This window comes from Hypanus sabinus, chromosome 16 (genome assembly GCF_030144855.1).
Source record: "Hypanus sabinus isolate sHypSab1 chromosome 16, sHypSab1.hap1, whole genome shotgun sequence".
Classification (NCBI taxonomy): domain Eukaryota; kingdom Metazoa; phylum Chordata; class Chondrichthyes; order Myliobatiformes; family Dasyatidae; genus Hypanus; species Hypanus sabinus.
The window spans coordinates 80,781,968-80,806,693 of record NC_082721.1 but is presented as its reverse complement, the minus strand read 5'-3'; the positions used below and the strand labels follow the sequence as shown (position 1 = coordinate 80,806,693).

Sequence of the window (24,726 nt, the reverse complement as noted above, 5' to 3'; positions counted from 1 at the left end):
TGGGTTCAGAGGAGGTTCACAAGGATGATAGCGGTATTGAAAGGCATCATATGAGGAGTGTTTGATGGCTCTGGGACTCTACTCACTGGAATTGAGAAGAATGAAGGGTGGCCTCAAAGGTTCGAAAGGATTGTTTTATTGTCAGAGTATGCATGTACAATACAACTCCAATATTTCTCTACTCCAGAAGGCAATTCAATTCAAAAAGACCATTGGTGTTCATGAAAGTAAATACATCAACTCAACCCCCACCCCCATCCCCTGGTATGAAAAAGAAAAGAAACAAGACTTGCAGACCCCAACATCTCCCTCTCCCCGGCAGCTAAAAACACAGCCACAGTAACAATCACGGACCCCCTAAACGTAACGATCCCTGAGCCCCTCATTCACAGAAAAGAACTGCGATGGTAGCACCAAGCCCCAACACCCAAAAATGAATAGATCACCCACCTGCCAATCATCCACAAGAAAGAAAGCACCAAAAAACCTAAGGAAACCAATATATAGTCCAGTAATCACATAAATCTCTGAATTTGGTAAACATCTTATCGTCCGCATACAGCGAGAGCAGCTGCATGAACTCACTCCTTCCGTAAAGAGTGACCGCCGGCCCAGGTACCGAATAGGCCCATCCGCAGAGACAGTCAGTCTCTGTTGGGGACCATTGCTGGCCCCATCCGTATTCACCTCAGTGCTTCGGACTTCCTCGCTGCTTTGAGCATGAGTTGTCCGTGACCTTGCGCCTCCTCTCTGGTCTTTTCCATGAGTCAGCTTGTGTTCTTGGTCCTTTTCGGCCTCCTGTCTCTGATCTCCGTGAGGTCAGCTCTCCGGACACAGCATAACACTGACCTCATTGTAGCCATCAAATGTGAAAGTCCTCAACAGAATGGATGTACAGAGGATGTTTCCTAGGGTGGGGGAGTCTAAGACTAGAGGCCACAGCCTCAAAATAGAGGGGTGTCCTTTCAGAGTCAAGATGAGGGGAAATTTCTATAGCCAGAGAGTGGTGAATCTGGTTCATTGCCACAGTTGGCTGTGGAGGCCAAGTCATTGGATATATTTAAGGTAGAGGTTGATAGATTCTTGATTAATCGAGCATGAAAAGATATGGAGAAATGGCAGGAGATTGGATCTGCCACAGTGAAATGGTGGAGCAGACTCGACTGCCAAATAGCCTAATTCTGCTCCTATACAGGCAGTCCCCGGGTTACGTACGAGTTCCGTTCCTGAGTCTGTATTTAAGTTGGATTTGTACATACATCGGAACAAGTACATCCAGTATTATTTAGCATCAGTCAAACGTTTGTCTTAGTATATAATATATATTTTACCTTTCTATGCATATAAAACACTTAAGAAACATACGTATTCCAAAAATGAAACCACTGCATTGCTTAGTAATAATTGTAGCCTTCATCGGGGCAGGGCCTTTCACATGTTCCATTATTCTCACTTTATCCGTTATCCTTTAAAATCGTTCTGATCGTTGACCGACTATAGCCTAATGCTTTTCTAATGACCGATGGCATTTCACCTCTTTCCAAACGCTTTATTATTTCCATTTTATTTTCAATCGCAATCTCTTCCAGTCAATGGAACAGAAACACTGCGGGCGTCGGGTCCCAACCTCCACCGGCTCCCAAGGTCCGTTGGGTCTTAAGGACCACCGCACACTGTCAACGGAACAGAAACACTGCAGGCGTCGGTACCCGACCTCTGCTGGCTCTCGAGGTCCGTTGGGTCTTAAGGACCATCGCGCTGAGACAGACTGAATGGGACAAGTGGGGGCTGTGCTGGGTTTGCGTATTTGATCATCCACAATATTCCACATGGGAATTTAAACTGGAGGTGGCAGTGTTTTTTTTATGAGGTTGAGTTGCGAGCTCAATATCAACCCAGCATGGGATGGTACAGGAGTCACTGGATCAACATCAACCTGACACGGAAACCTCCGTTCTCCAGGCCCGGCACTGATCTCACTGTGCCACCAGCCGACCAGAATGGGGGGGGGGGTGCGGTCAGGGTGAATCTTACTAAGAAAATTTTAAGCCAAATACAAAGTTAAACGCTCAACACAGTGTCGACGGCAATGACTTAAAATGGCAAACGGCGTCGGGATCCAATTTAAAATGGCGGAGGTCGGTCTCCTTCCTCGGTTCTAAGTACGAGTTGTCCTTAGGTCGGACGTTCGTAACTCGGGGACTACCTGTATCTTATGGTCTTGTATGTGCCAGGATACAGTGAAAAACTTGTCTTGTACTGTTCATATAGATCAAATCATTACACAGTAGCAATGCAGAATAAAGTGCAAAAGCTACTGGAAAAAGTGCAGCACAGTTAAGTGGTAAAGTGCAAGTTCATATATGAGCTGGATTGTGAAGTCAAGAGTCCATCTTGTCATACAAGTTGTTATAACAGTGGGATAGAAGCTGTCTTCGAGCCTGGTGGTACGTGCTCTCAGGTTTTTATGCCTTCTGCCTGGTGGAAGAGGAAGGAAGAATGGATGTCAGGCAGGTCGGGTGTTTGATTATTTTGGCTGCATTACTGAGTCCATTGAGGGGAGGCTGGTTCCTGTGAAGTGCTAAACTGTATCCACATCTCTGCAGTACCCTGTAGTCGTGTGCAGAGCAGTTGCCCTATCGAGCTGTTCACTAAATGCTGCATCACTGCATGGTACGGAAACGGCGCTGCGGCAGACAGGTAGTTAAAACTACCCAACCTATCACTGGCACCAGCCTACCCAGCATCAAGAACAAACATACAGAAAGGAGCTGGAAAAAGGCCAGTAATATCATGAAAAATCCCACCCATTTTGCTTATGAACTGTTTATCCCACTTCCATCAGAGAGGAGGCTTCATAGCATCCACAGCAGCACCACCAGACTTAAAAACAGTTACTTTTGTCAAGCGGTAAGGCTGATCAAAACGTCTACCCTCTACCCCACCCCTCCATACCCCAAACCACCACTACTTCATAATTTCCAGTCATTCACCTTATGTAGAGACACTTCTGTGCCTAGTGTCACTTTATGAACAAACGATCAATCTATGTGTACAAGGTATCTTATGAATTTAAGTTATAGGTGTCCCCCGTTTTTTGAACGTTCGCTTTACGACAGCTCGCTGTTACGAAAGACCTACATTAGTACCTGTTTTCGCTAACCAAAGAGGATTTTCACTTTTATGAAAAAAAAAGACGCCCACTTTATACGTGTGTTTACCCCGAGAAAGACTACAATGACCATGAAGCCTTGTGCAGGCAGTTGTTTGCACATGCCTGTACATGTGTACGCATGTGCGTAGGCATGTACGTGCACATATGTGTACATGCCGATTTTTTTTTCTCTCTCTCCAGATCGATTTTGGCTCGCTGTCTTCCCGAGTTTGATAAGTGAAACTACACCGTACATACAATATTTCTACTTTATATAGGGTATATATTTATCATATCATTCCTGCTTTTACTATATGTTAATGTTATTTTAGGTTTTATAAATAATTTGGTTTGATTTGGTAGGTTATTTTTTGGGTCTGGGAACGCTCAAAAATTTTCCCTACATAAATTAATGATAATTGCTTCTTCGATTTACGACACTTCGGTTTACAGACAGTTTCATAAGAATGCTGTACCTTCGGATTGCGGGGGAAACCTGTATTGTGTTCTTATTATTATCATTGTGTTCTTTACCTCAGTGCTTTTTTGTGATACGTTGGATCAAACTAACAATTACTTTGTTCTCCTTTACACTGTACCAGAAATGACATCTTGAATCTTGTGCATCTAAACTGAATGCTTTCTACAGTATACTAATAAAAATTGGCGAGGGTCGACAAGGACATATCAAGTTTCTCCTGAGGAAGTAGAGGCATTGCTGAGCATTCTTGGCTGTGAATCCTCATCCAGAACACAGCAAAAGGAGCAGATTATTCAAACGTTCACTTATATGGAGTATTAAAATGGGGAAAGAGGGGTTGGGGTCCAATCAGCCTGGAAGGAGATTCACATGTAAAGGAAAATATTTATTTGTTGGAGGCAGAGCCCTTTGTATTATGGGGATGGTTGGAAGACCAAGTGTGTGAATAGCAGTGGTGCATGAATTTATGCAAAGTGTGAAGTGTTTACAAATTTAGCTGTTTCTTTCAGTGCACAACAAAGGAGCAGTCAGCTAGCAAAGAAACGGACGGTTCCCAATCAGGTAAGAGCAAGGATCCCCAGCACCAGACCACATGTCTAAATATAAGTGCACGCTTGCAACAGACTTCACTATGTACTAATGTGTGGTTCTGTAATATTTGAGTGCCTGTGTTTCACTGTTGGAATGAATTTGCATCATTTTAACTGAGCTTTACAGACTAGATGCTGCTCACTGCATTCAGTTACTGTGGAATGGGTGAGATTGGGGACAACAGGTCATTGCCAGTTGTACATGTCTCCCCTCATTTCTTGGCCACTTAGGAGCTTCACCAGTTGGGAGTGCAAGGCACTGCTTGGACAATCCGTGGGGAAGCAACACTTCCTTCACTGGCACACCTATGGATATGGAGATAGGTTGCTGCCCCTCCCGCCTCCCCATTCATTGTGTTGCCCCATCCCCTACAGTGCTACTCATTTATCTCTGGCCTTTGACCTGTAATAATGCCCTTGTATATCTGAAAGTAATGCTCTGTCCTCACTGTCCCCAGTGCATTTTACCCCTTGCCCCCACCTATACCCACTCCAGTTGAAGTAATGTCAATGCGATGGATCACCAAACCTCAGCACTTGTTTCTCCTGCCTTTAAGCACACCTTCCCCTCCCTGCCTGTGCACTCCCTCCCTCTTCAGTTACCCTTCTCCCCTTGCCTACCTTTCCTCCTGGACTATTCCGTCACTTCCTTTGTTTCCCCCTACCTTCCCTATTGCCAGTAACATTAGTGGGAGACTGTGCCTGGTGTTATCCGCAGGGATCTGGTGTTGTAGCAGTGATATTTCAGGTATTTGGGGCTCTTGACGGTTTAGTAACGGCATGTCCTTTTGTTTTCTCTCCTTACTGACCTCTGCTGCAACTCTTCACTTTCTCTTTGCCCCCTTTCCACTCCACCCCTCCCCACTTATGCATTTTCTCTCTGATATTCCAACTCCCTTAAACTTGTAACACTGCTAAAGGGTGAGATCTTGGTGAGTACTGTTTGTGTTGTGTGTTGCTGTAGCTTAGATATGAATCCAGCCTGTCTCATGGTGAGAGGAGGGTTTAGATTTCGGGCTATCCACAAAACGCTTCCCACTGACACCCTATCATCAACTGATCATCTTCTGGGTTTTGGTTTCCTTTCTGTGCTCTTGATATCAGATCATCCAATCATCCATGCTCTCAAATTCTCTCTCCAGTTAAAATGCAAAGCTGTATCTTTGCTAAATTGGCACGTTCTGTTCAGCAGTGGTGGGGTGGCGGGCCTGGACTCCATCAACATCGACTTGCTCCTAAGCAGCCATTGAATCGTGGAATCTGCTCAGGCTAATGAAACCACAGTCCTTCTGATGCCCAGTTCTTTGGAGTTGGAATGCCACTAGCTCGCTCCACTCTTTGACGTGTGACATTTAACATCAGTGCTGTTGGACCAGTCATCAATCACTGAACCTGGATCTAGTTAAATTAATTCTATAATTCTGTCTTGAAAACTCATGTCCTTGGAGCAGGTCCAAAAAAAACAGTACAAAGAGTGGCAGCTTTCTACACTTCTGCCCTGTCCGCAAATCCTGTTTGCCCTCCCTCTCAACTGTGTTTGGATTCCTGCATTATTTTGGCCCTTGACCTGACATCTGTGTGCTCAGGATCTGCCTCCTCCCTCAGTGGCTTCCCACAGCACCTCCACCTTACTGTTTCCCTACCCACAGTTCTTCGGAACCACTTCTGCTTTCCCAGATGTTACTTCCTTCTCTGGTTACTCGGTCCTCCTCCTCCAGTTGTTAGTCTTTCTTTCTCACTTTGTCAATATCACCCCCCCCCATCCGATTAAATTGGGGTGAAGTAGTGAGAAAGAAAATCTATCAATTGGGGGGAAGCATTGAGAAATTAGTGGGAGTTATCTGGGGGGGTTGGAAGGAAGGGAGAAGGGAAACTGTAGCTGGGGGATGCAGTAGAATGGGACTGTGGGAAGAAGTGACAAGCAAGATCTCAAGTGAATGGATGACAGGTCAGGGTCCAAGCTTTCCATTAGCTTTGGGACTGGTGATGTCATTGCTGTGAGCGGGTTGCCCCTGGCCCTCCTCTGATTGTACCGAGGTAGATGACTAACAAAGTTTGCGTTGGATTAACCTATCTGTTTTGTATAACTTGTCTCCGTAAAATTGACAGGCACTCTGGCCTCTGGCTGGCGGTGACTATGGCAAGTGCTGGTGGTGGCAATCTGCCCATCCTGCACAGTTTAATCCAAATCTGATTAATTGTGTTGTTCTGATGCTTCCTAACCACTGTGAAGTCACTGAGAGTGTTGTCATAGGTTGAAGCTGCGTTTAATTGTTTGGATCTCTTCTACCTGCCTCCCCACAGTCCATTCTCATGTTAAGCCTATTGTGAAGAGGTATTTCCTGTGCCATGGGGTTATACTTGTGGGTCTGGGGGGTGGGGTGAGGTTGTTTGACCCGCATTGGAATAAATTGGTCACTATCAATTGCTCCCCTTGTGTAGATGAGTGGTAGACTATGGGGCAGGGGTGCAGTTAGTGGGAGTTTGGGGGGAATAAAGTAGATTGGGATAGGACTAACTTAGTAATGGGTGCTTGATGGTCAGCACAGTCTTAATGGGCTGAGGGGACTGTGTCTTTCTATGATCTAAATTAGTCATAGAGAGATAAAATGGCTGTTCTTGGATAGTGTCGGGGAGGGGGGGAGAGCTTACTGGAGGTGGGGGGGGGGGGTAGAAAAAGCAATGGTGCAGAAGCAGGTTTGTAATTTACGAGTGATCCAGGGAAGGGTATTCACAATAGGGGTAGGGCTGAGGGGATTTGCCATTCTTGAAATTGGGAAATTCATGGAAATGTGTAGTTCCAGGGATGCACCAGGGGAATGTGTTTGAGGTAGGGGATGCTGGGCCCAGACCCGAGGTACTTTCAGCACATACTGATAATTTTGCTGGCTGTTTCCAGGTCATCCGCAGGGGCTGGATCACGATCAACAACATCAGCCTCATGAAGGGTGGTTCAAAAGAATACTGGTTCGTGCTGACAGCAGAATCACTCTCCTGGTACAAGGATGATGAGGTGAGTTATTTACAACAATCTTTATTGTTCTCAGCGGAGGGTTGGCAGAGGACGCCAGATTTAATGACAAGATCATTGGTCACTTTTGGAAGCAGCCCTCCCAGACAAAGGAGGTTGAGGCGACTGCAGAGTTACTCCATTCTACTTGGACGACTGAAACTTATCTCATGAAACTTTCGCAAGTTTTCGTTTGGCCCATTCTGCCTTTGCCTGTTGTAGAAAAGTTATCCAGCACTCTGTTGTATTCCTGTTGATCAGGAGTATCAAGTGCTTTTCCAATGTGTTGAGTGTTTCTGCCCCACTATCTTGTGTATACCTGACCCTCACTCATCACTCTTTGGGTAAAAATATATTCAACTTCTTTTAAAATCTTCTATCAATTAAAGGTTCTAAGTTAATATTCATAATTTAATCATTTGCAGTATTTCTGTCCCTTAATTTTCATCATATCCTATATTTCACACATCACCTCTGTCTTTGCGTGAATGAATCACCAGAAAAAAGTACTGGTGGATATGAAGCAGCTTCTTTATTTGACAGAACAAGATATAGCAGGCTCCATACAGAGATGCTTTCAGTGGAAAGGGCTGCCTATGCCTAAATCCAGCGCTACACACATTTTATTTGCTAAAGATTAAAAAAAAAGATCAGGACAAGTCAAACAAATCCATATTTACAATCTTCCCAGCATCACACCCAAAACGAGCATTAATCGCTGTCGTATCCATGCAATGGAATGTTGATTGGACTCGCGCGTATGCCAACCATCAGCTAAGTGCCTGTTTCCTGGCCTGTCTGGTCTGTGAACCTATTGTTCAGAGGTATATTCAAATCAAATCCACAGTTCAGATCTGAGGACTGGTGGCCTAAGTTATCTGCCTAACTGTGCCAAGCCCAAAAATCCCTTCAACTTCCATAATTAAATGGCCTATCCCTCTTTTGTGACAGATGCAGTGATGTCCACATACCCTTAGCAAGTAATGTTCAGTAATCGTTCCCTGTGTTTTCTGCCTCACACGGGTTGACGTTTTGGGCTCTAAAGACTTCACCCTAATTAATTTGCAAAGTATCAGTGGTTTTCCTTGAATTTGTCTCTCTTTAAACCCCTCTCCCCAAAAATACTCTACTTCCCTAAGTTACTTCCTAATTTTACCCGAGCTTTCTAGACTTCAGGCGACCAGATATTTAAAACATTTCCCTTTTTGATATTTTCTTTTGCACGTATTTTCCTTCTGTTTTGAATGCCCCGCCATTATTTTGCTGAATGCCTTCCCCTTCTCTGGGAGTTATTTATGTTAAAATTGCTGTTTCCAGTCCATTTCTATAATTCACAAGAAAGGATTGACAATTCCCAATTTTAGAATCTCTACTCCTGCTCCTTTTCCGTAACTTTGCTAAACCCAATGGTTATTAGCTAGTATTATTAAAATGCATTCCTGCTGATGCTCTTCCATCTGTCTAGTATTTCCTAAAACAAATGTCCTTCTTTTGTTGAGTTTTTTTGAAGTTACCTTGAATGAACTATAAGAATTCTACCTCTAAATCATTTACAGTTTCTACCATATTTCATGAGACCATAATTGAAATCCCCACTGTGACTTATTTGCATGTGTTTATCAGAACTTTGTCTATTTGCTCCCCTCTGGGAGCTGTTTGTATGTCCTTATTCCTTTGTTCAACAACCCAAATGACTTCATTTGAATTTTCTAGCTTATTAACCATGTTTCAATCAAATTGTGAAGCCCTTTTTTTAAAAACCTTTATCTCAAGTTTATATCATTGATAGCACACTGCTATTTGTCTTTGATTTGAGAGTTTTAATCCACACCTCCTTGCATTAAGTACTGCTGAACCTCTGCATTTTTTCCAGCATTGGTTTTATTTGCTTTCTCAACTTTCTAATCACTTACATCCTTTTTAACTTTGCACTTCCTAATAGCAGCGATGCTTTTCCTCTGATAAGTTTAACTGCTATGCAATTGGATCAAAGAAGCTTCTCCCTGATAACTCTTGGCTTTGAGATGTAGTTTTGAATGTTTCAGTGCAGTCACCTCTCATTCTGAAGTTTTACTGGATATCAATCTGCATTATCTCTTGCATGATAAGCCTACTATCCCAGAGATCAGTTTGTAGATTTTCATGGCATTACTTCCATTGCAGACATAGTCTTCATTATGTAGGAAGACCAACTTCTACAAATGATGCGTATCACCATGTTTTATATAATTGCTGCAAGCTATCTGTATCCTTTTGCTCAATTCTCTCACAATAAAGGTCAAGGTACCGTTTATCTTTAATTACTCGATAATCTGCACAGACACTCTGAACAGGCTTGAAATCGCTCACCATTTAAAAAAATCCCATCTTTATATTTTACCAATGTTATTTCATAATCTTGTATCTACTGTGCTCTTGTTAATAGATTCCAACATTTTCCTGAGTTTAGGGAGCAGCCCTGTGGTTTCATAGTTAAAGATTCCCAAGACACACTTTTTGAGCTTTATTAAATGTAAGTTCTCCAGCTACCATTTGTTTTTGGATCATCAGTACAGACTCTGGCAATAGTCCAGTAATTTAACTGAGATTTTTTTTTTAAATCTATCTCGTACCTGCTTCCTTTCTTGATATTTTTCATCTTCACCCCTTCCAGCTGACACCTTTATACTGTAACGGAGCTGGTTCCCCTGGTGAGTCTAGTCAGCACTATTGCCCTCACTTCATGCACAGCTGAATACTGATCTGAAAGTAACATGCACCGGGGATTTTTGTACTGGCTGCTTCAAGCTCTCGTCTATCCTGCAGTCTCTAGTCCCTCTTTGCCTGCATGGACTTTGGCTGCAGACTGACCACCTCCTGAAAAGTGCTCAGCACGCAGTTCAGCAACACTGCAGTGGCACCAGCTGCCTCTCGAGCACAAAGGCACCAAGGTAATGGTGGAATACTCTGACGGGCTGTGGGTTTGCTAATGATCGTATAAATATTACAGGAGAAAGAGAAGAAATACATGCTGCCCCTCGACAACCTGAAGCTGAAGGATGTGGAGAAAGGTTTCATGTCCACTAAGCACATCTTTGCACTCTTCAACACTGAACACAGGTCAGTTCTCCGGTTTGCATCGCCCTGTGGGGGAGTAAAATGTTGTACACTATTCGGAATCTGAAGGATCTCGATGAAAAGTGTATCTAAGGCAGAGGTTGATAGGTCCTTGATTAGTCAGGGTGTGAAAGATTATGGGAAGAAGACAAAGTTCAAGGTAAATTTATTATCAAAGTACATGTATGTCATTGTATACATTCCCAAGATTCATTTTCTTGTGGGCATACTCAATAAATCCATAATAGAATCAATGAAAGACTGCACCAAATTGAATGTTTAGCCAATGTGCAAAAGACAGCAAGCTATGCAAATGCAAAAATAAATAATAATAAATAAATAAGCAATAAGTATCAAGAAACATGAGATGAATGGTCTTTGAAACTGTGTCATTGGCTCAGTAATAGGGCAAGTGAAGTTGAGTGAAGTTATCCTTTTGGTTCAAGAGCCTGATGGCTGAGGGGTAATAACTACTCCTGAACCTGGTGGTGAGGGTCCTGAGGCTCTTGTACCTTCTTCCTAATGGCAGGAGCGAGAAGAGAACTGTCCTGGGTGGTGGGGCTTCCCTGATGATGGATGCTGTTTTCCTGCAACAACGCTTTATGTAGATGTGGTCAGTGATGGGGAGCACTTTACCCGTGATGTACTGGGACGTATCCACTACTTTTTGTAAGATATCTTGTTTCAGGGCTTTGGCATTTCCATAACAGGCTGTAATGCAGCCAGTCGATATACTCTCCACTACACATCTATAGAAGTTTTTCAAAGTCTTTGATGTCATGCCAAATCTTCACAAACTCCCAAGGGAGTGGAGGTGCAGCCATACTTTCTTTGTAATTACACTTGCGTGCTGGACCCAGGACAGGTCCTCCTAAATAATAGCACCGAGGAATTTGAAGTTGCTGACCCTCTCCTCTCTGATCTTCCAGTGAGGACTGGCTCATGGACTTCGAGTTTCCTCCTTCTCAAGTCAATAATCAGCTTCTTGGTCTTGCAGACCTTGAGTACGAGGTTGTTGCTGTGGCACCACTCGCCCAGATTTTCAGTCTCCCTCCTACGTGCTGATTTGGCTAATGATGGTGGTGGTGTCAGCAATCGTGAATATGGCATTGGAGCTGTGCTTAGCCACACAGTCATAAGTGTACAGAGTCTTGATTATCAACTACTTGTTTTTATCTTGGTCTCTGACTGATGCAGGGAATGCAGTGCTGATCTGGAACTGAGATGTTTGGAAATGATAATCAGACTTGAAACAGTATGAGAATATGACAGGGAACTGTTGCTCTCATGGCTTCTAATGCTCTGCTTCCTGGTGGCTCAGCGTTGGGTGTTGCACAATGATCGGTGGCAGGTGCTGAGGACTGACCACCTTTTCTCTTCTCCAGGAACGTTTATAAAGACTATCGGCAGATAGAGCTGGCCTGCGAGTCCCAGGAGGATGTGGACAGTTGGAAGGCTTCTTTCCTGAGAGCTGGGGTCTATCCAGAGAAGGAGAATGTAAGGTTCAGCTTGGTGCATGAGACAGTCAAAGGTTTCAGGGAGAAGGAAAAGGAAAATGAGATTGAGAGAGATAATAAATTGGCCAAGATGGAATGGCGGACAACAATGGCCTGATTCTGTTCCTATGTCTTATTACTCTGCTCCACACTAGGCAGCTCAGATTGCTGCCTTGTAAAAATAGTGCTTTTTCCACATGACCGTTTCCAGTCAGTAAAGAAAACTAAGAACAAAGGCAGTCCAAAACTTCTTCCTCCAAAATAATGTGGTTATGGGAAACTAGAGTTAATTTTCATGACCAGGATCAATAGATCTTTAGTAGTAATGGATGTCAAAGGCTCGAGATCTGAGGTAGATGGATAGTGACTTAATGGCAGAAAGGCTCAAGGAAGTATTGGAAGGGACCAGTATTTCATACAATGATTGGCATTGCTCTGACCATCATCATCACTGAGAGTTCAGTTCAATGGCTTGGGTCAGTTGATGTACCATACACATTGGGGAGCAGTGTCTCTAGCATCCCTTGGCTGGAAGATGAGGGATTTCGCTGAGCGTTGCAGCAAGGTCAGGCTGATTTGACTGAGCAGTAATAGTGTTGAGGTATGGGGTGTGAGGTATTGGGAAGGGTGGGATATGTCTTTAACTAGGGGAGTATGTTCTCCTATAGAAGTATGGAATCAAGATCAGGTTTATTACCACTGACTCGTGTCGTGAAATTTGTTTTGTTGCAGCAGTACAGTGCAGTACATAAAATATACTAAAAATTACAATAAGAATTATATATGTGGTGAGGTTAGTGTTCACAGACCATTCAGAAATCTGAAGGTAGAGGGGAAGAAGCTGTTCCTAAAACATTGAGTGTGTGTCTTCAGGCTCCTGTACCTCTTCCCTGATGGTAGTTATGAAAAAGGGCATGTCTTGGGAGGTTACGATAGGGATTTCAGTGGCTTTTGGAGTTGAGGGGGCAGGGGTGTACAGCTAGAGACAGGAAATGGGTTTTGTGAGGGGAGTGGGCACATTAACTGCTGATAATGTTCCACAGGCAGAAGACGAGGAGAGTGGAAGCACTTCAGACACATTTTCGATGGACCCTCAGCTGGAGCGACAAGTGGAGACAATTCGCAACCTGGTGGATTCCTACATGGGCATTGTCAATAAGTCAATCAGGGATCTGATGCCAAAGACCATCATGCACCTCATGATCAACAATGTAATTTGGTTATGATCAATCATGGGGACAGGATTTTATTCATTTAGCAATACAGCGCGGAGTAAACCCTTCGAGCCATGCTGCCCCAGCAAGCCACAACCCTGATTAACCCTAACCTAATCACAGGACCAATTCCCAGAACATCTTTGGGCTGTAGGGAGAAACCGGAGCACCTGTGAAAAGCCCATCCATCACATGGGGAAGACAGACAGGGTCCTTACGGAACAGCGCTGGAATTGAACTCCGAACTCTGGAACGGCCTGAGCTGGAATAGTGAAGCGCTAATCATTAGGCTACTGTGGTGCCCAATCTGGCTGGAGTCTATGAGAGGGGTATCTTGTGAGGAGTGTTTGGGTGCAAGCTGGAGCGGTGTACTCTGTGTGTGTGTGTGTGTGTGTATATTTCATGTATGCAGTAGGAATGGGGATTGTGTATGCTTCCAGTTGTTACAGCACAGGTGAGCAGGAGTCTGATTGATGGGGAAGAGGACAGAGTGTGCAGATAGGGGTTAGGGGAAGCTGTAGAGAGACCTAAGGAGCAGGAGAGGTGAGAGTGAAGCTTTGTAGTTAATATCAAGTTGGGGTCCCTGTAACAGTGTTTTTGCCTTGGTCGTCACTGGGTGGGAGGACTGTCGGGAAGGGGCATCCAAATCCCCTGTGAGTGCAGGGCACCAGGAAACGTGTGTGAACATGTTCGTTCTTACGACAGACCAAGGACTTCATCCACTCAGAGCTGCTGGCCTTCCTGTACTCCTCCACGGACCAAAACAGCTTAATGGAAGAATCGGTCGAGCAGGCACAGAGACGGGACGAGATGCTGCGGATGTATCATGCCATCAAGGAAGCGCTGCACATCATCGGGGATATCAGCACCAGCACCATCAGCGCGCCCCTGCCCCCACCGGTCGACGACTCCTGGCTGTCCACTCAGTCAGCGGGGCACAGGTAGGAAAACCCCAGAAGCAGTGTCGGACCTGGTGTGGGTCCCACATTGCTCTGGACCACTGGGGGCAGTTGGGTCCCCCAGTCTGCTGGCCTGTTTACTCCCCATCCCAATTGGGTGGGGGCGTTGATGCAGGGTGACTGAGTGTGCCCATGGGTGGGTAATGGGGAAGAGAGGGTTTCATTGAGTTGGCAGGGAGATGAAGAGTGCCATGATGATGTGGGAGGTGGAGATAGTATATCCATGCGGGAGGGATGTGAGATGTTGTCTGTGTGCTTGGCTTTGATACTGGAGTGTGGTTGATTAGTTATGGGAGAGGTTTGGGCTGGTAAGCCAGCACCAGTCCGTTGTGTTGGGGATATCTCGGGAGGGTGTGTTTGGGGTTGAAGCCATTTGCAGCATTGGGATTGTGACGCTGATCTCCCGTTTGTCCGGCAGCCCGAAGCTTCAGCGCCGACCGCACCCTACAGCGGGGCCGCCCAGCAGACCACCCGGGGTACGAGGACCAACCCCAGGCCCGCCGCTGATCCTAACCCCAGTGCAGGCTTTCGGAGCTCCTCCCATTCCATCGAGGCCCGCTCCCACAAACGACGCCTTTGGGGCGCCGCCCCAGATTCCTTCCCGGCCGGTACGCAACCCACCTGGACCGCCGGGGCTGCCCAGGTAGGTATATCCCACTGTCTGTGGGGGGCACATCCAGAGATGGTGTTGTTGTGAAGGAGGGGTGTTTGTGACTGTTTCGGGGTTGCCTACTGACAGGATTACCTCTTTTGGAATTTTTATTGCAGCCTCTGTCCATCAGTCTTCCAGTGTGTGGAATGGGGGGAATCTCCTCCCCACCCACACCTCCACCTGTATCCTGAGGGGGCACCAGTCTGTCTTGAGGGGGCAGCATCTGTCCCACTGTCTCGAAGGCCTCTCTATCCACTTGTCAACCTGTGTGTTAAGTGTGTCCCTCCCCCCCACCCCCCCACGTCTGTCTGCCTGCTAGGGTGGGGTGAGTGAGGGTGGTTGGCTCTGTGTGTGTGTGTATGTGAAGGTGGGTGAGAGTGATGGTGGGCTCTGTTTGTGTGTCTTGGTTGTTATCCCCTGCCCCCACCCCCCTCCCCATACATCTGTCTTTAGATCTCCCTCATCATATACTCCACAGTGAAATTTACTACCTGCACTCAATGTCTGGTCCTCCCTCACACTACACTCTTGTAACTTGAAAGCCAGGCTATTGGGTTGCACTCACCCCCTCAAAAATATTCTCACGTGTCCCATTATTCCTCTCTCGAGTTCTCCGGTGAACATTTCAGCTGGTTGTAATTCATTTAAAATCCCCCTTTATTTGGGGTTTGGTAGGTTACAGTCTCATTTTTCAAGTCAGTTTTGATTCAAACTCCACTTGAGAGCCTGAAGCATGAACTCCAGGCTGATACTCCAGTGCAGAACTGACGGAGCATTACGCTGGTGCTGGCATTGTCTTGCAAATGATAAGTTTAATAGAGATCCCAAGGCACCACTATAAAGACTGGGGAGCTTCTCAGTAGTGTCCCCTGTGTTCAATATATGTCCCTCAGTCACCATCTCTGAGGCTGATAATCCCATTTGATGGCACGATTTATAATTAGCACTTATGACTGCACTCCATAAATATTTAGCTACATAGGGCATTGGGGTGTTTTGAACCAGACGTGAAAGAAGCTATAAAAATTTGAAACTATTGATTTTGATTTCTATAAAAATAGTCCACATCTTTACTGCCTTCATCCACATCTCAAGTGAATTACTTAAGATTTTAGCTAACTCTATTTGCCACTACTGCCTGCCTTTCATTTCATTACTGTCTAATCTTCCATTGTCTTTAAATGTTTCATAGTGTCCTGCATCTTACCTGGAACACCTTGTTTGAAGGGATTTTTATCAGATTTTGGCTGCTGCCACACAGAACAGTGAAGTGTTAAGTCACCAATGATGTCAAGTACAATTGTGACCTTTTCTCCCAAACTTCACTAATTGGGCCCCGTCTCTAACATTATTAACCACAAAGTCCTTGTCATCATTTTTCATCTGCATGAGACAGCATTTGCCTGGTTGCATTCATTCACAGCCAAAGAATCACTGCAACGGCTTATCTCCCTACACTTACTTCTGGTGTTGTTGAAAGATTTATTCTTCAACCTTTCTACATCTCACCTTTTTTTCTCCCCCCCTTCATGACACATTTTTGGATGATAGTACTTAACAGTGATGCCCCCCAGGATTACCCCTCTACTACCCCGATCTCTTAACTCTTAGACAGTTTAAAATCCAGGACTGGATGAGCAGAAATTTACCTTGACTAAAACAAAATAACAGGAACTTGCAGGGGATTCTCTTCCATGCTTCTCAGAGCCACCTTTATCTGTTTTCCAGTAGCAGACCCTCGCAGCCTCAGTGTCATGTTTGATTCCAAGCTCAGATAAGCTTTTTGCTGTATGCTTCCATTTCAGTAACTCTGGTTTTGGGGCTGTCTCAGCTCGCCTACCATTATTAACTCCACTATAAATATTGCAATGCACCCTGGCCCATCTCCCTTGTTCCTCCGTGTCCCCTGCAATGCCCCCAACCACCACCCCGTAACCTCTGCTGTCCACATTCCTTCACAGGCAAACACTGGTGTTCCCAGTTTTTTCTCTTTTTCTTGAACCACCACATTGTCTTTCCCAGACCGATGCCACTTGCATTCATGCCAGCACTTACTCTCCACTGCCCTCATCACACCAAACCAGCGTCACGTTTTCCCTCGGCCTCGAGCCTCTTTCCTACCTCCCACTTGTTAACCCTCCCATATTGTTTTCCCTTTTGTGTACATTCTGGAACAATGTGTGTGACTGAGAAAAGTGCTGAGGCAGGTTCTGGCTCTGTACTCCGGCTATGCCGTGTTGAAATGAACCCTGATTTGCTCCTGTCTCTTCCCACTATATTGATCCCCGTTTTGTTTTGTCTCCCTCAGCAGAAGACCACCCGCTGCTCCAAACCGGCCCACAATTATCCGGACAGCCGAGCATTCCCTACTGGATTAAACAGTGGGATTTATCCTGTGAAGCATTTTCTTATAGGCTATAGTTGATTAGCCCTACCTTTTTTGCGTATTTAACCGCTGAGGGGCAGTAGCGGTGTGAAGCACAGGATCCACAGGGCTGCATTTATCCAAGTGTAATCCCGACCTTGCCTTCTCACACAAGCTGGAAGCACTAAGATGACCTTAACTGAACTTTATTTAAACAAAGATTTACCTCTTGGTTTTGTTGTTTTCCCCCAACACCAGACTCTAGGAAGTGGTATCTCTCACTCACTGTTCCTTTGATGTGCCCTCTTGAGAAACTTTGCACTTGCCAAATTGTTTTATGCCTTTGCCCGCTCCCTGGTTTACAGAACCACTGTATGTGAATGAATTCTAACCACATGACTTGCTGTCTCCGGGCACTTGTGTTGCTACTGCCTCCGAAACCTAAAGCCAGTACTTGAGGCACCATGCTCCGTCCCATTGCTGTTCCACTGCTACTGGGTGTATGGCAGCCTTGAGAGCTCCAGGATCCGGAATGAGATCCGTGGTGTTTAATGATTTTGTGCAAAGTGGATTTGGGATCATGACCGGAATGCTCTGACATTGGAGTGATCAGTAAGCAGGGATCGTGTTAAAGGAATTAATGGGATGAGGGAGTGTAGTAGCAAATTAACCCCTTTTGACGTATGAGGGGTTGTAAGGCAGGAAGCACCCGTTGGAGGTTGAGGGGATGAGTGTGAAGCAGTGGTGGCAAAGAGTGAGTTCTCTGACTGGGATGACTGTTGAGGGACACGTGCTGGCAAAGATGCCCAGGTGTTGTGAGAACAGACCCTGGGTATGCTGCTGTGAGTCATCACCAACTACAAGCACAGTTTTATAATTAGCTGACGAATTCTCTGCCAAGAGAGTACAGCAACATAAATCTGATTGTCATTTGAATCTTAGATTTCAGTCACCTTATATGTAATATAGATGAGTTTAGAGTTGTTGCTGCAGGTGAGGTTATCCTTCTTCCTCTCGGTACTGCCTTTGTGCCTGATTTATTTCTTGTTAAGTACTGCCTGGGAAGAAGATTAGATTGGTAAATTGACCCAAAACCACATCCTGAACCCATGCCATAGCTTCCTTTCTAGCTCAGTCAGCTCTGCAAGCGGGGAAATGAATTTCATGTTGGAAATTACATGTCCACAGTGTAGGTGGGATTGGTGAACCTGTTTCTTAACCTGCCCTATCTCTGTGCTTTGTCCCAGTTTTTCTAGCATTGTTTATGAAGCTGGAATCCATTTTCCTGATTAAATTATTTTCACAAGCACATATTCATAATGTAAATAGCCTGTTCATTGATTGTAGCAAAATTCTGCTGGGGCTTTGTGGCCAGATGTTTGTGGTAGCTGCTGCTGCACGGTGAACTGGGCATTAACTTCTAATCTACAGCATTCTCTGTGCAAATTGTGGGAGTTAAATACCAGTCATCCAGGTAGGACAAAAAAATTTAGGAACAATCTAAGAGTAGAGATTCCTCTGGTCTGTAATCAGATCCTCCCCTCCTCTCCTCTCCCCGGCCATGCTCCCCCACTCACTATTCCTAAATCCCACCAAATTCAGAAGTCCAGGGTAAGATTGTCCGAAGCAGAATGGAACAGCATTTGAGAGTCCTCTGTGCATTCGATGGGAGTGGGTTAAAAGCAATGTTCATCCAGCCTTCCCCAAGAAATCATTCTCAAACATCCTAATGTCTTACTGTCCTGCTGTTGGTGGGAACAGTTTTATATAAAAATATATATATTAGTTATTGAATCAAAACTAATTTCTCTCACTTTTAGCGGGAGAATTTGCTGGAGGCACTTGGGTATAATCCTTGAAACATTATCACCATTGCGATAAATGTAACTCATGCAATGTGGGACAGGGGGTTTTCCCAGGTTTCAGGAGATTAGCACCAAACTCCTGTTGGTTTTTGTAATATAAATGGCAAATTCTGATCACTGATCTTTCCATAAACTGTAATTTCTATAGGAAAAAAAATAACTGAATTAATTAACTATTTTACAAAGTAGTGACCGAGATCTTTTGCAATGATTATTTCATCAAATGTTCAGATCAGGGTTCTGCCTCAATTAACAGATACCTGAATGTTCTCTCTCCTGCTGTGTGATTCTATTGACTGTTAACTGGTTTGAAATGAAGTGCCTGCATTCTGTACGGTAATGAATTGAAATAAAGGGATCTACAGTAGAAGGAGCTTTCCTTGTGTCTCTTTGTCTTCCGTTTTCCTCTGGCTTTGGGTTCTAGGAAATGGTGCAGGTGCCGGTGAATAAAAATTTAACTGGATGATGGAAATTGGAAACAAAAGTTGCTGGAAACACTCAATGGATCAAGCAGCATCTGTGGTAGGGGAAAGTTAATACTCAGCATCCACCACTTTCTGTTTTAGTGGAAGTTTGGGGGTTGAGGTGAGACACATACTCAGTGGCCACTTTATTAGGTACAGGAGTAGAACCCATTGTGGTGGTCTGCTGCTGTAACCCACCCACAAAAAGGTTTGATGTGTTGTGCTTTCAGACATGCTCTTCCACACACCACTGTTGTAACATGGCAATTTGAGTTACTGTTGCCTTCCTGTCAGCTTGAACCAGTCTGGCTGTTCTCACAAGGCATTTTCGCCCACATAACTGTCGCCCATTGGATTTTTTTTTTTGTTTCTCACGCCATTCTCTGTAAACTCTAGAGACTGTGGTGTGAAAACATCCCAAGAGATCAGTAGTTTCTGAGATACTCAAATGACCCCATCTGGCACCAACATTCCATGGTTAAAGTAATTTAGATCACATTTCTTCCCCATTCTGATCTTTGGTCTGAACAATAACTCTTGACTGTGTCTGTAAGCCTCTATGCAGTGAGTTGCTGCAACATGGTTGGCTGATTAGAGGTGTACAGGTGTATCTAATGATGTGGCCACTGAGTATGTGCACGAAGGAAAATGCTACCATGAAACATTCTGAGCCGGTTTAACGTGGTTTTTGATCTTGTTGACTACTTGGGTATTGGGACTGTTGATGCACTTTACTTTTCTAATCTCCACAGTCACGATTTTCAGAATGCACCATTTCCTGTGTTCGAAGAGTAGGTCGGTACTTCAAAAGAGTTGATCTAAAATGATAGTCATACTATTATACAAAGGGACATTCAGTGCATCGTGACTGTGCTGTGACTACATCTGTTTCTGCATTCTTCTCTGGCACCTTATCTGAAACCTGTGTTGTGCGGTTACAGAATATCCTGTCACTGGAAAGATTCTCACTCATTCTGCCAGTTTGAAATGGCACCTAAACAACATTCAGCATCACGGCTCCTCTCACTGTTCTGATGAATGGAGCAGAAGTTTACAGCCACAGTTTGGTTAAGTTGCAGCCAGGACGCTACCTCACATGTGAATATTTTCCTTTCTACAAAAAAAAATTATTGTTTATTTATTGAGACAGCGCAGAACAGGACCTACTGGCTCTTTAATCCATGCTGCCCAACAATCCCTCATTTAATCCTAGCCTAATCACCGGACAATTTACAACAACTAATTAACCTAATAGCTGGTAAGTCTTTGGACTGTGGGAGGAAACTGGAGCACTTGGAGGAAACCAATATATCTATATAACCGCAAGTTATATATTACAAACTCCTTACAGACAGTGGCGGGAATTGAACCCAGGTTGCCTGTACTGGGAACGTGGTGCTAACCACTATGCTATTGTGTCGCCTCATTGTATCACTCTGTATTTTGTATATTCAGTAACGTACGGCATACATAACTTAATCTTGAAATTCTAAACAATTTACAAGCTTAACATGAATAATTGCTCTGGAACTTTGTGTGCTCATCAACTTGTGAAGCACATCCTTTATTGTGGAGGCTTCAGTTTTCCGGTAAGCAAAGGCTTCTTCTGTATGACTGAATGTCTACTAAAGGTTCTAAGTCCCCTCCTTGGTTATTAACGTTCCTCTTTTCTCTTGCGTTTAGGCGTCCACCTCCAGCAGCACCTTCAAGATCTGGCTATTGATTGTGTCCCAATGTGTTTCTGTAATTACTTTTACATGCTGGGGAACTATGAATACCTTGGCTCCAGACACTCGGCATCCTCCACCTAACGCTTCAGTGAATCTGAGTATCACACACTTGCTCCAGGAATCTAGGCACATCTTTCCTTCCCCAATTCCTTTGTCACTACTATTTCATCTCATTTAAAGGATGAATTTGACTTGTGCATGATATTTGAAACTTGCAAATTTACTGGACTTCAATATGGGTTTGTTTACGCCATATCTATCAATCATTTCTGTATATGGTGGATTCTTGTATACAGGTTGTTTGAACAATGAGCTAAAATGGGTTTTAATTCAAGAAATTAATAGAAGCATGGTCAAAATGTATTTGTATTTTTATTATAGTTAGGTGTAAAACACAGCAATGCGTCTTTCTACTCACCAGCCCCACCAACGTGCTGACCTTCCTGTCCACCTATACCAAGTCCACTTGCCCACATTAAAAGCTGTATTTTTCTACACCTTGCCCAATTAAAGCATACAGTTGCAAGAAAAAGTTTGTAAACCCTTTCTGCATCTGTTGTCTGCATTAATTACTCATGTGGACTGATCATCATCTAAGTCACAATAATAACCAAACACAAATGTCTAAACTAGTAACACACAATTGTACTTTTCATGTCTTTGTTGAACACCTTGTTTAATCAGTCACAGTCCAGTCTGGAAAAGTATGTGAACCTTTGTATCGAATAACTGGTAGAACCTTCTTTAGCAGCAAGACCTCCCTCCACCAAACATTCTCATAGCTGCTGATCAGTCCTGCACAATGGCAAGGAGGAATTTTAGACCATTCCTCGATACAAAACTGTTTCAATTGTTCCTTCAGCAATTGCAAGCTGTCCAGACCCTGAGGCAGCGAAGCAGCTCCAAACCATGATGCTCCTTTCACCAAGCTTCACAGTTGGGATGAGGTTTTGGTGTTGGTGTGCAGTGCTCCTTTTCCTCCAAACATAGCAGTGTGCCTTTCTACTAAAAAGTTCCACTTTTGTCTCATCTGTCCATCGAACGTTGTCCCAGAAGCGTTGTCAAACATCCAGGCGGCCTTTTGCAAACTTGAGGCATGCAGCAATGTTGTTTTTTCTTTGGAGAGTAGTGTTTTCCTCCATGGTGTCCTTCCATGAACAACATTCTTCTTCAGTGTTTTTCTTATAGTGGACACGTGAACAGAGATCTTAGCACATTCTAGAGGTTTCTGCAGAAGTTTTCCAATCACCCTTGTGTTCTTTTTCACTTCCTTCAGCATTGCACATTGTGCTCTTGGTGTGATCTTTGTAGGATGTCCACTCTCAAGGAGTGTAGCAGCAGTACTGAATTTCCTCCATTTGTGGTCATTTTCTCTTATAGTGGACTGATGAACACTTTAGAAATGCTTTTGTAGTCTTTTCCAGCTTCATGCATCTCTACAATTCTTCTAAGGTCTTCTGAAAGTTGTTTTGATTGAGGTATGGTACACTTAAATCTTTCTTAATAAGAGCAGGTTCTGTCAGTAGCCTGACTTAGTGTGTCTTTTTTTTATATAGGGCAGGGCCTCTCTACAATCCACACCTCCAATCTCACCTCATTGATTGGAACACCTGACTCCAAATAGCTTTTGTAGAAGGCATGACCCCAGAGGTTCACGTACTTTTCTGAACCTAGACTGTGATTGTTTGAATGGTGGACTCAGTATTGACAAGTACAATTGTTTGTGTTATTAGTTTAGGCAGGTTGTGTTTGTCTATTATTGTGACTTACAATCAGATCAGACCACATTTTATGAGTAATTAATGCAGAAAACCAGGTAATTGCAAAGGGTTCACAAACTTTTCCGTGCAACTGTAGAACATTACAGGAGAACATTTTTCTCCATATAGCACTCTTCATTTTCCTAATATCCCACGTCCTTAAGAGGTTTTTTTAAAATGTATCTGCCTTGACCACCACCCCTGGCAGGGTGTTGTACGCATCCATCACTCTGTGTAAAGAACTTACTTCTGAAATCCCTCCCCCCTCCCCCACACACAACCACCTTCCTCAAATCACCTGAATCAACCAGCTTTGGAAAAGTCTCTAAGCTAGCCTCTCTATCTATGGCTCTCATCAGCTCTTTCAAGTCATCTCTCATCTTCTTTTGATCCAAAGAGAAGCTCAGAAGACATGCCCTCTAGTCCAGGCAGCCCCCTGGTAAATCTCCACCCTCTGAAGCTTCCACATCCTTCCTAAATGTGGTCCGACCAGGGTTTTCTACTCGCTGCCCATTATGCCACTGGCGTTTAGGGCAGCAATGAAGGACCTCTTCCTCTGTCCATGACCACTCAGATGTAGAAGGATTCTTTATTGTTGTTTCTGTAAACAGTTTTGTTTTACCACACAGGGTTGTTAGCCCTGAGCTGAACTTCCAATCCTGGACGACCATTGGACCACTCTTAATCTGGCCTCCACCCTTTGACCTTTTTGGTATAGATGAACCTACCAAGTGCCAAAGCATAAAGCCCTGGCTACAGCCCCCAAGGCCCAGAACCTCCGATTGTGAGGCTCACAAATGCACCTGACTATTGGTGGAAAGAGTTTTTCCACACCCATCCTCAAAACATAAATAAGATTTCCTCTGCCTCTAAACTAACCACTGGCAGGCCAATGGTCCTCTTGATCCCTGAGGCATGGAAAGGGTCTTCACCATCCTTCCAAGGGTTCTCCCTAACCTTGGTGAGCACGAGCTCTGCCCGTGATATCTAAATAAATGTAGATCACTGGTCCCATCGTCATTGAGGCCTACTCTTGATTTTTGTAGTGTCTACAGTTAGGGGTGAGCACACTCTCCTCTGGCTGAGTGACAATTTCATTCATACAGCCCATATTTGTAGCCTTCACCTGTATATATTTTCTTTTAAATTATGAATAAATGATTCATAATTTATGGGTGGTTTGTGAGTGACTCAAACATTTTTTAACTTTTAATTTGATGCGCTTTCACAGAACCAGTGTGCTTTTTAAAATGAGTTGTTAACTTCTGCCCCTTAAAAGATGAAGGTCTCTTGGCCTTCATTTAAAAGTGCTGAAGAAGACCCTGCCTCTTCTCACACCAGTGACCACAGGATCTGGGTCAGATTTAACCAGGTTTACGGTAATATAAAAGCTGCTATTTTCATGTAGTTTGAAGGAGACAAAGATATGATGGTTTGCGTAACATTATACAATGCCAGCAATCCAGGTTCACTTCCCACTGCTGTAGGTAAGGAGTTTTCACATTCGCCCCTTAACTGTGTGGGTTTCCTCCCACTGTCTAAAGAGGTATGGGTTAGGGTTAGTAAGTTGCGGGCATGCTATGTTGGCACCAGGAATATGGCAACACTTCAGGGCAACCCCTCAGCACTTTGAGTGTGTTGATTGTTGACACAAATAAAACAATTCACTGTACGTGTTGATGTAAATGTGATAAAGAAAATGAATATTGGCCAACTCCCAACACAATATTTTAACTGTACCAGCTTTTAAATATTTCATTGCCTTCTGCTAATCTTCATCCTCATCATAGACGGTCTCTCAACCCAACCAAATCCTCCTTGAGAAATAAAAATCTCATTCAATTGATCTGTTGTATTTCTTAAATCAAATGAATTCTTTATTTTTTGATA

At 44.1% G+C, this 24,726-nt stretch overlaps 1 protein-coding gene across 10 annotated transcripts in view; it reads left to right on the top strand.

Moving 5' to 3' along the window:
- LOC132406479 (dynamin-2) overlaps positions 1 to 24,682 on the top strand; it is a 47,966-nt gene extending 23,284 nt beyond the window's left edge. For 2 of the 10 annotated variants that reach the window (XM_059992215.1, XM_059992213.1), the window contains exons 13-21: positions 4,145 to 4,196; positions 5,146 to 5,157; positions 7,125 to 7,238; positions 10,225 to 10,334; positions 11,717 to 11,828; positions 12,871 to 13,038; positions 13,747 to 13,982; positions 14,419 to 14,643; positions 21,030 to 24,682. In XM_059992215.1, the coding sequence (XP_059848198.1) occupies positions 4,145 to 4,196; positions 5,146 to 5,157; positions 7,125 to 7,238; positions 10,225 to 10,334; positions 11,717 to 11,828; positions 12,871 to 13,038; positions 13,747 to 13,982; positions 14,419 to 14,643; positions 21,030 to 21,069 (1,069 nt within the window). In that variant the 3' untranslated portion in view covers positions 21,070 to 24,682. Of the gene's footprint in view, positions 1 to 4,144; positions 4,197 to 5,145; positions 5,158 to 7,124; positions 7,239 to 10,224; positions 10,335 to 11,716; positions 11,829 to 12,870; positions 13,039 to 13,746; positions 13,983 to 14,418; positions 14,644 to 16,960; positions 19,276 to 21,029 lie in introns of those variants that run through there. The other 8 variants (XM_059992208.1, XM_059992209.1, XM_059992206.1 and 5 more) reach the window with 4 other exon arrangements.
- The last annotated feature ends 44 nt before the right edge of the window (positions 24,683 to 24,726 follow it).